Source organism: Nymphalis io, chromosome 28 (assembly GCF_905147045.1).
Source record: "Nymphalis io chromosome 28, ilAglIoxx1.1, whole genome shotgun sequence".
NCBI classification, from domain to species: Eukaryota; Metazoa; Arthropoda; class Insecta; order Lepidoptera; family Nymphalidae; genus Nymphalis; species Nymphalis io.
The window spans coordinates 6,298,530-6,316,011 of record NC_065915.1 but is presented as its reverse complement, the minus strand read 5'-3'; the positions used below and the strand labels follow the sequence as shown (position 1 = coordinate 6,316,011).

Below are 17,482 nucleotides of genomic sequence, written 5' to 3'. Positions count from 1 at the left end.
AAATTTAGTAAAATTTCATACGACACATGTAGGTTTCCTCACGACGTTTTTCTTCATCACCGAGCACGACATGAATTATAAACACAAATTAAACATATGAAAACTCAGTGGTGCTTGCCGAGTTTGAACCATTAATCTTCAATTAAGATTTACATAATTTGCACATTGACTTATGTAATTAATAACATTCCATATTTGGAACAACATTTATATCAATATATTTGGGCCGGTAGGCGTGGCGTGGTTGTTGGCAGAATTTAAAAAACCAACCAACCGAATATGTATTCCTGGTCATATGGCTTTATTGTCTCATCTTTGACGAGCCGGTTGGCGTTGTTGGTAGATACTTGCTTTTCACGCCGAAGGTTATGGGTTCGATTCCCACCCAGGACAGATATTTGTGTGCATGAACCTGTCTATATAAGTATGTATTTACAAAAGAAAAGTATATATAGTATTAGTTGTCTGGTTTCCATAGTACAAGCTCTGCTTAGTTTGGAATTAAATGGCCGTGTGTGAATAACGTCCGAGGATATTATCATTATATGTTTTAAATAATTTTAAAATTTATATCAGTCGTTCAGCAGCACGGCCAGTAAATAGACGCATTGTATTATTGATTTTACTATCCTAAGTAAGGTATATTTGGTGACCCGAAGTGAAGTATGATAAGCTACTGGGCCATCTCCTTGATTATCTTTATAAAAAAACAAAAGACTATTACTTTTAATTAACTTATATCCACTTTAATTTTACTTTCAAAGCTCCGATAACAATTTCTTCGGATAAACACATTTTTTTCACGACATCCAAATTAATACTATAAATTATTATTTAAAATCTCGACCAATGATGAGATATCAATAAAAGGTCAAAGTTGTTTATTAGGGGGGTGGGTATGTGGGGCTCGCCGGTGTCCAAGGCGCCGAGTGCGCCCCGAACATCGGAATACCCAGTAAAAAACCAGCGGTACCCTTTCCGTCTTAACGAGGAGCGCCACGGGATCGCTTTCGCATGCTACCGTGAAAAGGAACCTATACCATATTCTAATCGGAGTAGGAATAAAGGTAAACAAGCCTTAGATTTACAAATTGAATGCGACTTTCTAATTGTTCAGCTGTATTCCGCACTTTAAATTGTTCTTGATTAATTTACCTTTATTTATAATACAACACAATTCCACTTAACTATTTATAACCGCATTAATTTAACTTTCGAAGTTCCGATTACAACTCTGTGGACATTGAATACGCCATTTTTTCGCAAATCCATAGTGAATATCATAGATTATTCAAGATCTCGACCAATGGTGTCGGTGTCAAAATTGTTTATTTTGGTTTATTTCTTTTGTGGTTGGAATAGGCTATATACTAATATTATAAATGCGAAAGTATGTCTGTATGTTCCGCTTTCACGGCGAGACCACTAAACCGATTTTGGTAAAATTTGGTACGAAGTAAGCTTGAACTCCAAGAAAGGATATAGATTTTTCATGTTTATTTCTAATTGCCTTACATAAACAAAATAAATACGTTCATTAACGCATTATACATACCATCTTTCGTGCAAAACAGCACGTGTGTTATCAGTCATAACAAGTGAAAGCGACTTGTAGGAAGTCACGCTTTAGTTACTTCATTAATTTGTTGTGATATATTGTGTACCGTTTTAGTGATTAGCGTTCAGTACCGATCCTAAAATCCCGGGTTCAAACCCGTTTCGATCAAGTATAATTTTGGATATATATGTCAATAAATCTCAGCAGCAGACCAGTAATTTGGAGTTTATATTAACATGCCTCGGATTGCACGTAAAGCCGATGATTCTGGGCGTGAATATCTTTTTTTGTACTTCTTTCAGCGCGGATAACCGCAGTGGAATGTCAGAAAGTGATATGTGACATTGACCGTAATAATTATAACATTTCAAGAATACACGCATCATAATACTTCAGGTTTCAGACGAGATTGAAACAGATATTGTTTGCAAGGAATTTTTGTTAACTATTTATACTTCCTTGTATTCGTTGTTATTTTTTCTTTAGATAAGTACAACTTACGTCTCTTTACTTCTCGTTTATTTATCTATACATACAAATAAATAAAAGTGAAGTGACATTTAATATGGTTATTTGCGAAATAACAGAACCAACACAATCATTGTTTTATTTTTGTCTGTCTGTTTGTATAGGGTACTATATAAAAAGTCTTCATAATGGATATAATATATTATAAAATATCATATATTATATCTATGTTTATTTCATTTAAATAACTGAATTATTATAAACAGTATTTCAAGGTATATTTTAATCTTTATTTGATCAAAATCTATATATATATACTTATTCTTATATTATTATACAATCTATTTACCTACTACCACCAGATTAATTAAAGCAATACTGTGGCAAACCTACGCTGTTTTTTATGTCGGCATGTGTGGATGCGCCATTATATCATAAGATCATAACTCCAGCGTGACTCAATTCTACTTAGTTTAGTGAAAGCAAACGCCGACAAGCACTATTTCACTTCAAAACAGGAAAAAGTTCGAATGAATTTTAATTGTAAATGGTTATTTTATTTTCACTAACGAATGCTCGCAAGAGATGGCTCAGTGAATAGATATCTTAAACGATGATACCGGGTTCCAATCCAGGTGAGCACCACTGAATTTTCATGTCCTTTTTTTGTGTATTTTGATGTGTGTATCCTTTAAATTGTATTATTATTAATTACATAATCGTTCCGGCTTCACGCGAGTACAAAAGAAGAGAAATGTATTTTTGATAGAATTTGCGTACTGTCCGTTCTCAGTGAGCGTCTACGTCGGGGAAGGAGTAACTGCTTCAAGTCAATCGGGCGCATAGTTTAAGAGATCTCGTGATGAGTGGTATTTTGTCTGTTTGTCTTGAGTCTGGGTGTGATTATCTATATAAGTATGTTTTTACAAAAGAAAAGTAGTGTATATAGTATCAGTTGTCTGGTTTCCATAGTACAAGCTCTGTACAAGCTTAATTTGGGATCAGATGGCCGTGTGTGAGTAATGTCCCAGGATATTATTATTATATATAGGTTAAATCCAATGTCGCCACTGTCTGATATTTCACAATTGGGTTCTTTTTAATTAGTATGTGGCCGGAATATGTGCTACCTGATGGTAAGTTTTCACTGCCCATAGACAATGGCATCGTAAAAAATATTAACAGTTACATCCTTAATTCGCCAATGTGCCACAAACCTTGGGATCTAAGATGTTGTCACTTGTGCCTGTAGTTACACTGGCCTAATCACCGTTTCAATCGGTAAACAACAATACGCTAGTTGCCTTTTACATTACGATATAGCTATTTATTTTTGTGAGTACTTAATAAGGCTTGGCGTATAAGTAGTACACACTTAACGTTGGAAAAACTCGTTACGCGTTTCCTCCACGGGAACAGTGGGGGTGGATGTGGGGCTCGCCGGAGTCCAAGCCGACGAGATCATCGGTACCCTTTCGGTCTTAACGAGGAGAACCACGGGGTCGCTTTTGCATGCTACCGTGACGCATAAGTAGGTCTCACTGGGTAACCCAAACAGTATCAATTTTGAATTTAAGCTCTATTAATCAAAGCGTAAAGAGAAATTGTAATAACCAAGTACACTGTTTCATTGTCTTCGGCTTCATTATAATAGCAGCGGAATAGTAACTTGATGTTAAATGGTCACTATTACCATTTTTATTTAAATCAATTGTTTTCAATAGATCGGCAGACTGCCATATTAGCCACCTGAATGTAAGTCACTACCACTGCACTGCTGACCTTTGGAACTAAAAAATATTATTATTTTTAAATATATTGATTATAATTAAAAAACCGAATATCTAACACGGCAGCAATTTATTATATCACCCGTAAACGGTTACAACACTATTTATTACGTCCTTTTTTTTTAAAAAAAAAAACGATGTTGCCATCCTAAATATATTAAAGACAGTTACCACTTAACAGGAAAATTATACGACATACTTATTTATAAATTATAACCAAATCAATTAAACATGAGAAAAAAGTAAACGTAGTATTTATATGAAATATTTATAAATCTCCTTAATCTCTTATGTAGATAGTTTAGATAGGCGATTTACTTACCTTCCAAACCGGAACACAACAATACTAAGTACTCCGGTTTCGCTATAGAATATCTGATGAGTGTGGTACTAACACAGATGAGCTTGCCAGAACACAATACCGCCAAGTCCAAATGTGACCCTTTCCTTTTTTAACGCTGTAAAAACGCATTATCCGTTTCCCCCACGGGAGCAGTCGTATGTGGGGCTCGCCGATGTCCAATGCGCCGACTAAAAAAACAGCGGTACCTTTTTCGTCTTAACGAGGTGCGCCATGGGATCGCTTGCGCATGCTACCGTGAAGCGACCTAACCCGTTCATCTACTTATGTCTTCCATGAACTTAATTTTAACTCACAGTGAAAAAAAATCGTATAAGGATGAAGAGAAATAAGCAATATGGTTATTTAAAAAAAAAAAACATTCTCCGTACGAATTACTATATTTTCCATAAATACGTCAAAATTAAAACCTAAACTATTAAACCAGGAGCAAAGAAAATACTTAAATAAATGCTGTAATTTTACATTCATCAATTAAAATATATATATCACAATAACAAATATTATAAAATATACAATTGCCAGTAAAAAAAAATCAGATAGGAAATAAATTATTGCCATTACAACCTTTTTTAAAATAATATATAGATAATAAAAAAATATAATCGAAAATCCTAGTCGGTAAATTATTGTTTAGATAGAAGGCAACATTCATTTAGACTATCTAAATGTATTTTAATTACACAGATTATATAAAATTTATAAATTAATTTTACAGCATATATTTTTAATTGCCTAGCGATATTTAACGAACATATGTGATTATCTATCATATTTTTATTTGTATATGAAACCATTTTTTAATGGACACGCTGGATTACCTGTAAGAAGAAAAAATATGTCATTAATTGCATAAATAGTTGGGGGGGGGGGGGGAAGGGATTTTCGTAACCAATGTCTCTTTCGTCGTGAAAGCGTAACAAACTAACAAACAAACTCACTTTTCCATTTATAATATTAGTAAGGATAGCTGCTTTGTACGTTTCCTCTGCGTTAAACGTGATTGTTCCACCCCCGTGGATGCGTTTTAAAGTTAATATTATAAAATTAATAATAACATGAAATTTACGCTTCAAGCGCTTCTAAGCGACTGCGAAGTGCAGTTAGTTGTATAATAATATTATACTATAAACTTTCACCGAAACGCGCTACATCTGCTCGTATAATTTTTATGTATGCTGGTCTAGTAGTTTTCTTAGTTAGCATTACAAAAAAAAAAATCTCGATCGATCGATGGGCGTTTGGTTTTTTGTTTTTTATTTCAAATAAGTAGAGAAATTTAGAACTGCAAGATTTTTTTTTTTAACTAACCCTTGCATCGTCAATGCTCAACCAACCTTGGGGACTAAGATGTTTTGTCTCTTGTGTTGGTAGTTACATTGGCTCACTGATCCTTCAAATAATACTAAGGATTTCTGTTTGGAGGTAGAGTATGTAGAGTGGTGTGGCCTTAAAACCAAGCAAATATAATTTGTACTTACCACGAATAATTACATCTGCTGTGTTGAGTTACCATTCCAGGTGTTATTTTCATCATCACCAGACCTGTCGCCCGTTAGCCTGTGGATGTTGCCCCTTCGCCTCAGACCGGGGAGGGTGGAAGGGTTGGCTGGGCCGGTGGGACTAGTGGGAGTGGTCGGACTGGTGGGCCTGGGTGTAGTGGGTTCCGTGGGATTGGTCGGGGGCGCAGCGAAGAAGCGGCTGTGGATCCAGTTGTATATCTGGTAGGTGGGGTCGACCACCAGCGATGTGAAGATCTGGGTGATGAATGCTAGAACAATTTTTTATTGTTATTTTATTTTTATTAGGAAAACAAATAGTATAGAATCACATTCAATAAACATTAATTTCCGGACAAAAACTATCAAATTTACTTCTTAAAAATATGTAGTACAAAAATAGAACAGTGTAACGAGAAAACAAAACTATTAAATGATCACAAATAATCTACATAAAAATAAAATCAAGATAAATTAACAAATTACCAGACAATAATAATAAAATTATACTAATACTACATATATTTATTTATGTTTTGCCATTTTGTGATTTCAAAGCATCTGCACAATAGTATGTATAACTTCAGGTTCAGATTTGTGTCTACAATAGTATATGAAAAAATATTGCTAATATTATTTATGTAACATAATAATGTAGTGTGCATGTAGGTGGTATGGTGCGTGCGATGCGTTGTAGTGTGGTGTGGTGTGGTGTGGTGTGGTGTGGTGCGGTGCGGTGCGGTGCGGTGCGGTGCAGTGCGGCGCGGTGCGGTACGGTGCGGTGCGGTGCGGTGTGATGTAGTGTGGTGTGGTGTGGTGTGGTGTGGTGTGGTTTGGTGTGGTGTGTTGTGGTGTGTTGTGGTGCGGTGCAGTGTGGTGTGTTGTGGTGCGGTGCAGTGTGGTGTGTTGTGGTGTAGTGTAGTGTGGTGTGGTGTGGTGTGGTGTGATGTGGTGTGGTGTGGTGTGGTGTGGTGTGGTGTGGTGTGGTGTGGTGTGGTGTGGTGTGGTGTGGTGTGGTGTGGTGTGGTGTGGTGTGGTGTGGTGTGGTGTGGTGTGGTGTGGTGTAGTGTGGTGTGGTGTAGTGTAGTGTGGTGTGTTGTGGTGTAGTGTGGTGTGGTGCGGGGCGGTGCGGTGTGGTGCGGTGCGGGGTGGGGCGGTGCGGTGCGCGCTCACCGAGCAGCGCGGCGAAGGGCGCGGGCGCGGGCGCGGGCGCGAGCGCGGCGGCCCCGCGCGGCAGCACGAGCAGCGCGGCGGAGGGCGCGAGCTGCAGCGCGCGCAGGCTGGCGCCGCCATCCGTCAGCTCGCGGCGCGGGAACGCCGTCCACAGCGAGAACGACGACGCCGACAGCTGTCGAGACCGATGGGTTTACGTAATCGTTTATTTTTTTTAAATAATCTCCTTTAATAAGGCAATGGTTTTCCTCTATTCGGCTTCTAGCTCAGTGTTGTTGTCCAAACTTTCGTTTTTACTTATGAATTGGAAAAAAAACTTTAGTTACGCCTTTTAATACGGAACTAAAATTGAACGAGTCATTTAATAGAACAATTTATAACAATGAAAATATTACATTTTTAATACAGAATACATTATCAATTTCGCTATCCGTCTACTACAGGTAAGATTGGCAAACCTCAGTAACAGTTATAGTACCGGCTATAATCGATCGATCCTGGTACTAAATTTTCAGCAGCCTCTGTACCCACACTGTAGTGTAATGTAGCCCACATTAATTATTCCAAGATAATTTTTAAGAATAACTACCTAACCGTTAAAACACGTGCAAAATTTTAAAAGTACAATAAAGGCGTGTTGGTACTCACGTGCAGGTTGTCGGCCACGTAGCGCTGCAGGTCGGCCAGCGTGTCGGCCGCGTCGAAGTGCGCCGTGTGCGCGCCGCCGTCCGGCAACTTGAACTGCACGCGCGCGCGCCCCGACGTGTCACCCACCACTGGGGGGAGGGGGGGGCTTTATGAGACAAACACTTGCTCATTTGTTACTTTTGAATAATTCATTTGTTTAAAGTTAACCTCGTACTCGATGACGGTTATTTTAAGGATAAATAGCATGTTTAGATTAAAATTCAATCAAATTCAAGGCCACAAGAGAAATGACCTTTTAACCTCTCGTTAAAATGAGACGAAATATCTCACGGAGAACTTACAGACTGTTCATAATTATACTTATAATAATGTGATTGACAGGTTAACGAATTCTAACCGGTGGGCTGGTTGACTGTTGCTGGCGCGGGTGGGGGTTGCTCGCGAGCCTTCCTCTCAGCGCGATCCTGCGCTATTTGCTCCAAAATTCGCTGCCTCGCCAAATTATTTTCCATTTTTTCACGTTTTCTCTCCTCCTAAAATATAAAACCAATCTATGTAACATATAAGTATATATATATATATATATATATATATATATATATATACACATTATTATAGAATTTATGATACACTTTCGCTGGGTAGCCTTAACTTCAAAAGCGCAATGGTTTACGATTCGCCTAGCGATAAAAGTCGCAGTCGTAAGAAACATTACCCATCTCCTACATCAGGAATGCGCCACCGCTTGGAGACGAAGACGTTATGTCCCTTGTGCCTGTAGTTACGCTGGCTCATTTTTTTTTTTTTTTTATAGAATAGGAAGGTGGACGAGCATATGGGCCACCTGATGGTAAGTGGTCACCAAACGCCCTTAGACATTGGCATTCTAAGAAATGTCAACCATCGCTTATAGACAATGCGCCACCAACCTTGGGAACTAAGATTTTATGTCCCTTGTGCCTGTAATTACACTGGCTCACTCACCCTTCAAACCGGAACACAACAATATCAAGTATTGCTGTTTTGCGGTAGAATATCTGATGAGTGGGTGATACCTACCCAGACGAGCTTGCACAAAGCCCTACCACCAAATAAGCTAAACACAGGTGCACTCTCTTTTCCTTCTCAAATCCGGATATTAAAGTACAATATCAAATTATACCTGAATTTGTTTCAACTCCTGCTCCGCTTGCCACCTCTTCAATTCAGCAACCCCTTGTCCCATTGTCCTTCGTTCTAATTCCTTCTCTTTCTCCAACTGTAATAAAAAAATGAATTTATTTAAACAATTCTTTCAAAACAAACATCATCTAATATTCATTAAATTTGTTTTATGATCCTTTTATGGAAATACTATTATTCCTATTTACCCCTCCAATTAAGCGTAAAACTTGTGTCAGGGGTCAGGACGACAGTATCCTAAGGGGATATTAGAAAGGGGACAGTATTACAAGAATCATTTGATTGATTCCACCATGATACCACCACCACCACTTACGATAACCACTTATGATAAAGTAAAAACTAGACAGTACCTTGGTAATACACCTTATAATATAATATATAATACTATATACATATATAAAGTTATTTGGCACTTGTATATTTTATCAATTTAGAAGATTACCCCGGATAAACAGAGGGACAAAAATAAAATTAAGTTTGTTTTAAGAGTGTTTGTGTTAGCATTAATTGATTAACAAGATTAATTAATAGAAGCAAGTGAACACTCCTTTAAAAAAAAATAGGCTCAGTAAAATTCAAGCAGGTATCTTCAAAGATTTCATTTACCTCCTTTTCTTTATCAGCCTTCTCCCTCCTCCTTATCTCTATTAATTCCTTAGCCTTCTCCATCTTTTCTTCTATGCTGGCTGCGCTTTCAGCTGGCGCTGGTTCCTGAAATATTTTATCATTTTAAGTTATTTAATCATAAATTATCTTGAAAAAAATTTATCCCATTGCATAATCAAGCCTGTAAATGTTCCACCACTGAGCAAAAACATTTTTTTTCACTTGGAATATTTTCTCTTTCGCGCGGTTGGTGGATAGAATTTCATCCAATCCATTTCATTAGATAACGAATCGCAATTATATCAGAAAATGGGACATTCACAAACCTTTCAATAATTATGGCATATATATATATAGTCCCTTTTTTTAACGCGGGAAAAACACGTTAGGGCGAAGCCCCATTAATCCGTTGCGTTGCATCGCGTTGTCGCAACGGAACAACGCATTGTATGCCACATCTGCGTTGCGTTGACGCTGCGCCCTCGCAACGCAAGAGGGTACGCACGCCTTCGCAGTTGCGTCTCAGTTCTGCCCATGGATAGATGACAAACGTGTTCTTTTGTTGCTTTTATTACGCCACCGCCGAAATAAACGTAGAAATCATAGAAGATTCTGGATATCTCCTTTGATATCATTAAGAAATAGTGATGGTCAGTTTTCAGCTCCGACAACGCAGCGCATCACCTTCCCTCCCGCTTCGTCTCTTGTCCGTCGGTCCGTTAAAACGTCGCGCGCGACGACGCAATGGTCTAATGGGGCATGTTATAAAAAATATATGGAAAATAACGCAGCGACGACACTGCGACGACGCAACAAAATGCAACGCAGCGCAACGCACTAATGGGGCCTCGCTCTTACGCGTTTCCCAAACGCGAACAGTGGGGGGTGTATGTGGGGCTCGCCGGTGTCCAAGGTACCTAACATGCGAGCGAACACCAGTTTATAATATAAAAGTGGCGTACCTCCTTCGCTGGCTGACTGCTGCTGCTAGGTCCAGGCAGGCCCGCCTTAGGACGCCTGACGCAGACGTCTCCTTCACAGACCACTTCGTACTCCACGCCTGACTTGGTCGCTTCGTTGTGCTCTGTCTTCGCTATCTTAGCTGCCGGACCGGATATTTCTGAAAGGTACATTTTATTAATTTTGACAAGTGTGTCGCTTAGTGGTATGGCTTCCTAGGCACAAGGGACATAACAACTTAGTTCCCTATGGGCGGTGAACACTCATGAATCAGCAGGTGTCAATATATATTAAAACCTAAACAATGAAAATACATACATTTTACTGGTGGTAGGACTTTGTGCAAACTTGTCTGGGTAGGTACCACTTACTCATCAGATATTCTACCGAAAAACAACAGTACTTGGTATAATTGTTTTCCGGTTTGAAGTATAAAAGACCCAGTGTAATTACAGACACAAGGGACATAACAGTCCCAGTCATATCTTAGTTCTGGAGGTTGGTTGTGCATTGGTGATGCAAGCGATGGTTAACATTTCTTACATTGTCAATGTCTATGGGTGTTGGTGACCACATACCATCAGGTGGCCCATACGCTCATCCACCTACCTATTCTATAAAAAATATATATATTGACCTGGTTCATTATCTAACGGAGCAGTGTTTTTAGGTGATTCTGGACTCTTTGGAATAGTATCTGGAGCACTTGGTGAAGCCACTGGACTTTTCGGGGCACCAGAAGCACTATGGACTTGTTCTGAATCCGGTGAAGCTTGTGCCTTTGTTACACTTGCTTCGGTTTGGAGGAAATTCACGGTCTGGTCTTTGATATTGCTGGTTGACGTTGACGGTTGAACTGGAGAACTTGTTTGGTCTTTTCCTGAAAATTTCAATGTGAATTGAATATATTTGGTGTGATTATTTTATTTATGATCAAATAGAAGTAATGGAAAGGATGTAAGATCAGCATTGGTCAACTGGTATCTTAGTTGATTGAAACAAGTTGGTACCTTTGTGCAGGCCAAGCCTAATGGTGTACGGCTAAAGTGGTCATAGTTATATGCGTAAGCGATAAGGTGTCGTACCATGACGGTGAGTATATTGCATCCTAAGAATCCCATCCCTTCGCTTATAGTTGGAGGGATGTGTAAATACATTGACCAGCAGGACAAAGAGATTCTTGGTACACTTCACTAGCCGAGATGGCCTAGTGGTTAGAACGGGTGAATCTTAATCGATGTTCGTGGATTCAAACCCGGGCAAGCACCACTGAATTCTCATGTGCTTAATTTGTATTTATATAATTCATCTCGTGCTCGACGGTGAAGGAAAACATTATGAGGAAACCTGCATGTGCCTAATTTTACTGAAATTCTGCCACATGTGTATTCCACCAATTCGCATTTGAGCAGTGTGGTGAAATCAGCTACAAATCTTCTACTCAAAAATGGAGAGGAGGGCTTAGCCCAGCAGTGGGACATTCACAGGCTGTTACTTTACTTTATACTCTACTGACCAGCTAATATTGAAATGTTCCTGTTTTATGATGAGTGGCTCACTCATCAGGTAGTGTGATGTTAGCAGCATGAAAATTCCTACATAAGTCTGATGGAAATATACTAATAATGTTCACTTACTGTGTTCTTGTAAAATACGATCAATTCTCGTCGCTAGATTTTGTGGCTCAATACCAGCGCATACAACTTCTAGTGGAGTACCGTTCCTTCCGATGAAGAATAGTGATGGGACCGGTACAAACTGGTCTGATGTTGAGTTAAGGATATAAAGTATACAAGGCTTTGTAAAGGGTAAATTAGTGTGGATAAAATTCACATGTAAATAGGCAAAGACAAATCAGACTTTTTTTTCTATTCGGTAACCATAGCCACGAACTTTAATGTTATCAATAAAAAAAAATGTTGGTAATAATTGTCGAATAGAAAATGCTCGAAACATGCAAACTCCTGTATATTTTCCAACATATCGCTATTACTTTTGGCTAATGGAAACAGAAACTTCTGTTCACATCTAAAACCTCATAAGCTAAATTCATAAAGGATACAGATTTGAGCAAAGAATGTGTAGTTCTCTGAACCGCTTTTAAGTTTCACAGCAAGAAAATTATTTGGGTCACCGAGGCGTTTCAAAACAACACTGTCATCTATAGTCGAGGCCAGCTCCTTGGATAGATCATTGTCACCTGTAAACATTATTTTATTTAAGTAAATCAAAGTTCATTATTGCTGGGAATCCACTTAAATTAATTACAATTAATTAATCATAATATAATTACTGCATTGTTTAAAAAATCATTATTTACAATAACTTATTTACTGTCTGACTGCATCATAATGCTTGATGTAAGGCCGCAGACTCGGAGGTGCTAGGTTCAATTCCCAGGTCAGGCCAATAAAAAGTTATTGGGTTTTTCTGTCAGAAAATTCTTAGTAGCAGCCGGAGTCAGGAAGTTGGAAGTGTGTACACTCCTGTGCCTCGGAAAGCACGTAAAGCCATTGGTCCTGCGCCTGAACTCTTTCCAGTCCTGTCCGTTTGCCGTCCCATCGGATTATGAGAGTTAGGGAATAGAGAGTACACCTGTGTTTGCGCACACACTTGTGCACTATAATATCTCCTGCGTAGATGGCAAATCTCGAGAGAAATTCGACCTTCGATCTCGACCGTGCCCAAAATCGATCTGGAGGACATTATTTGACTGCCTCGTTGGTCTAGTGGCTTGGTGTCCGGAGTTCAATTCCCAAGTCGAGCCAATAAAAAGTTATTGGGTTTTTCGGTTTCATTAATGTGCATATCTCTAAATAAAGATTTTACTGCTTACATAATTGATTAAAAAGATGGTCTCACAACACATGCACTGTTTTATTTACATACTAAATTAAAATTAAAATATATCTTATTCAAGTTGAAGTATGAGGGATTATTGTCACTATATAATGTTAGTCACACAATTGTTATTAATAACTTATCAAAATCTGTATAATATATTATGTTAGTAACTATATATGCTATAATATATTTTAAGCTAGATGATTTTAATGGTGGTTTCACTAAAATTATATATTTTCAACTTTGGCATCAAGCCAAAATTTATTAAGAATATGAGTCATTTCATTCTATAAAATATAGACTAGTAAATAACACAGCGCCATCTAGCACCTACCTTAGCAATACTATGAAGAATTGTCTCAACAAAATCTATTTATTGCGTAAATATGACTCGAATTGGTCAAGTCTTTAAGAGATTATATAATCACTAAACAATATATTGTTATATAAAACAGTAAGAAATCATGAATATAATAAGAGTCCCTAGATATTCTAGAGTTTCATATAAATGTTAAATACTTCTAATGATAGATAATAAGGTGTCTCGTATGATAAAGCCGATACTTCCCTTTGCCACTTGGGTATCTCAATATAAATGGCAATGTAATACATATAAGACTGATTGAGAACAGTTGATTAAAAAAACAATTCTTTAACTTTATAATATTAATATAAATGTATTAAATAATAACATTAACTATAGGCTAACATAACATACATACATACATAACAACATATATTATATATATGTTGTTCATGATTTCTATAACTGGAGACTACTGAAATTAATCATGAATCTCATGAGTGTGAATAATTAGCAAAGTTTAACTTATTGAACAAATTTACACAAATGTTTGGTTTAAAAAGGAATATTTTAGTGAAAAACTTTTTTTAAAACATAATTACTGTTTTAAAACGTAATAAAATAACAGTAATTTTTATTATTATAAGTCTTTACTTATTGATGTTTGTCTTTATGAAAATAGATTAAAAAATATCTAAAAATGATTTGTCTAAATTAAGTTTGTCCGCGTCATTGAAGATCAGGGTTTTATAATTTGTGTAAAAGTAATTTGAAATATTGACGATAATCTTATAAGCCATATTTGTTACTATGACGAATACATGACGTTATAAGTATTTTTTTGTTGCTTTGTTTAAAATATATAAATTTAACGAAATGAATTTAAATTATGTTTTGTTATTTGTACATTACCTTCTACAAAAACCACGAAAATTGCATTTCTCTGTTTCGAAAGTGTGACCGCTTCGGCCATACTTCCGCCGTACCAATGCATTTTGGATGACCCTATTCCACTATTTCAGGTCCAAAGTAAGCTGTACGCACTCAGTTTACTATTTTTTTGGTAAATTTTTCAATTGCTCACTGCTACGAAAATATTAGCATGACATGACACAACGAATTTTGACAAATTGATAGAACTGACGTGTTTATTTTTAAAATTCTCTTATCAAATGATCATAAATGAGATCAGTGATCAAATATCTTAAATTACAATATTTAAAACTGATATTTTCTTTGGTAAATAAAATAAATTTTGTTATATACGGTGAATTGACATTATTTAATATATCAACATTAAATTAGATTTATTATTTTTAATAAAATTATTTGTCTATGACATTTTCATGTGACCTTGAAAAACTCTATTGGACGCTAGATGGCTCTGCTAACTACTAATAATAGCTCAACACAAGATGTCGTTGGTTTTAATACAAACGTAACTTTAGACAACCTATATTCAAACAATTTTAAAACAATAGGTACTTTACGCAACGATGGGATTAAACGCATTATTTTGTTGTAAGTAGCTAAATCCTAATTTTTTAACTGCTTCTAAGAAAAAAAATCAATTCGAATAAAATATTATTTCATACTAATTGTCCAGTTAAGGAATATTTATATCAAAAATTCAAAATTTTTGTAAACATTTGCTTGTCCTTTTGCAACTTTCATGTTTGTATATTTTATAATTTCTATAAAAGGTAAGGAAAAAATTAACGTTTAAAACGTATTAATTATATAATGTTAATCTTAGAAAGCTTTATGGATTACCTATAGAACTCGTTTTTCGTTGTGTAGTTAATTTTTTATATAGAAATGGTTTTGTTAGTGTGCATCTAAGAATAAAATACTTTTTTCTGTATGCACGGCTATAAAAAACGATTCTACTGCTTAGGTATGCTATTACAAACATAGCCACCACACAATCGTCGTTTTATTTACATACAAAATTAAAAAAAAACTATGTATTATACCATGTTCAAGTTAACTTTTTCTATCCTTTTTGTAGTCATTAGATTAAAATCATACCGATAATATATATATTTCTACCGATTAGAAAATAAAGAAGTAAAGTAACGGCCTGTGACTGTTCCACTGCTGGGTGAAGGATTCCTCTCCTTTTGATTAAAAGGCTTAGAGTTCATTCTACCGCGCTGCTTCAATGTATACCCTATTCCAATCGGAGAAAAGTAAAGGTAAACAAACCTTAGATTTACATATTCCATGCGATTTGCTAATATTTCCTGCTGTATAACGCAATATAAACAGTTCTTGATTAATTTACCTTTATTTATAATACAATTATACAACAATAGTCCACTTAACTAGTTATAACTACATTAATTTATCATTCGAAGTTCCGACTACAACTTCGCGGACATTGAAAACGCCATTTTTTTGCAAATCCATAGTGAATATCATAGATTATTAAACATCTAGATATTGCGTCAATACGGTGTCAAAGTTGTTTATTTGGGTTTACTCTTGTGGTTAGAATAGGCTACAGATTGGTGGATAGTCATGTGGGATTTAACACAAATCAAGCACATGAATCTTTAGTGGTGCTTGCCTGGGCTCGAAACCGCGATCATTGGTTAAGATTCACGCGTTCTAACTGGGCTATCTGCTGTTGTTGATTATAACCTACAAGAAAATTAAGTTACACTTAAATTCATAAAATTAAATAGTATATGGAAAACAATATGGCCGTCAAATAAAGCTTTAAATAAGCAAATTATAGTAGTATAATTCATTTGTATAGAAAACAAAATTTATGCAATAATTAGTTTAAAATACTATTGCTAGATGTAATCGGTAATAAAACAGGTGAAGTTAAAAATATCCATCTAATGGTAAGTCACCACCGCCCATAGACATCAGCACTGAAGAAATATTAATTACTTACATCGCTAATACGCCACCATATTTTTTTTTATAGAGGAAGGCGGACGAGCATATGGGCCACCTGATGGTAAGTGGTCACCAAACGCCCTTAGACATTGGCATTGTAAGAAATGTTAACCATCGCTTACATCACCAATGCGCCTACTAAGATGTTATGTCCCTTGTGCCTGTAATTACACTGGTTCACTCACCCTTTAAACCGGAACACAACAATACCAAGTACTGCTGTTTTGCGGTAGAATATCTGATGAGTGGGTGGTACCTACCCAGACGAGCTTGCACAAAGCTCTACCACCAGTGAACCACCATATTTGGTAACTAGGGTGTTATGTCTTTTGTGACTGTTACAGAATTTTTTTATTAAAATTTTATTGTGAACGTACATATTCCTTTGTCATACATATCTTTTTATTAGCAAAAGGCTTTTTTTATAAAAATATATTGGTGAACAGGCAAGGCCACCTATTGGAAAGTAAACACCAACCCGCATTGGAGCAGCGTGGTGGAATAAGCTCCAAACCTTCTCCTCAAAAAGGGAGAGGCTGTTAGTGTTACATACATTGTCAAACCTGAAAACAACTACAATGTTTCTAATTCATAAGTTAATTTTTAGTTGCGTAACTTTTTTTTTAAATAGCAACTCTCATTTTTATCTTTTTACATCTCTCTCTCCGACAGCTTTAAGGCTGTAGATCTCGATTTTGAATTAATATATGAGTTCAGCTAACAAACTATATCCTAAGACGTCATAATAAATCGTACAACACTTGTCATAAGCGTGTCACAATAATATTAACGTTGTTCGAAGAGGTCTATTAAGTAAGTCACTGTATATTCTTTTTTTACTATTATAGTTTTATAATAGTAATAAAACTAATAACAGCATTATTAATAATAACTATAATATTATTTTTAATTTTTGAACTGTTTGTCGGGGCTTTGTTTATTATTAAAGTTACTTACTTCAAGAACATAGAAAGTTTGCATAACAATAAAGCAAAATTGTTTTGTACAATAAATTTTAATTTAAAGCATGTTTAATTGAATTATTCTTATTATTAAGTTTAGTTTAACTATAATAATAATATCCCGGGACATTATTCACACACGGCGATCTGATCCCAAACTAAGCAGAGCTCGTACTATGGAAACCAAACATCTGATATACTACATATACTA

At 36.2% G+C, this 17,482-nt stretch overlaps 1 protein-coding gene across 1 annotated transcript; it reads right to left on the bottom strand.

Moving 5' to 3' along the window:
- Positions 1-4,559: 4,559 nt before the first annotated feature.
- LOC126779188 (UBX domain-containing protein 4) lies at positions 4,560-14,542 on the bottom strand. Its single transcript, XM_050503100.1, has 12 exons — positions 14,309-14,542; positions 12,311-12,448; positions 11,886-12,011; positions 10,886-11,128; positions 10,251-10,408; positions 9,289-9,393; positions 8,660-8,755; positions 7,895-8,030; positions 7,498-7,625; positions 6,850-7,024; positions 5,659-5,948; positions 4,560-4,998 (listed from the first exon to the last, which is right to left on the bottom strand). Exons 1-11 carry the CDS (start codon positions 14,388-14,390, stop codon positions 5,668-5,670), a joined length of 1,668 nt encoding a protein of 555 aa, XP_050359057.1. The 5' UTR covers positions 14,391-14,542; the 3' UTR covers positions 4,560-4,998; positions 5,659-5,667.
- Positions 14,543-17,482: the final 2,940 nt, after the last annotated feature.

Bases quoted from the DNA above. Each gene is read 5' to 3' on its own strand.
- LOC126779188 (XM_050503100.1), bottom strand. From the start codon at position 14,390: ATGCATTGGTACGGCGGAAGTATGGCCGAAGCGGTCACACTTTCGAAA. The intron at 12,012-12,310 runs GTATCCTTTATG...ACTCAACATCAG, and splicing joins CACATTCTTTGCTCAAATCT to ACCAGTTTGTACCGGTCCCA. The intron at 8,031-8,659 runs GTATAATTTGAT...TTTATATTTTAG, and splicing joins AGGAGTTGAAACAAATTCAG to GAGGAGAGAAAACGTGAAAA.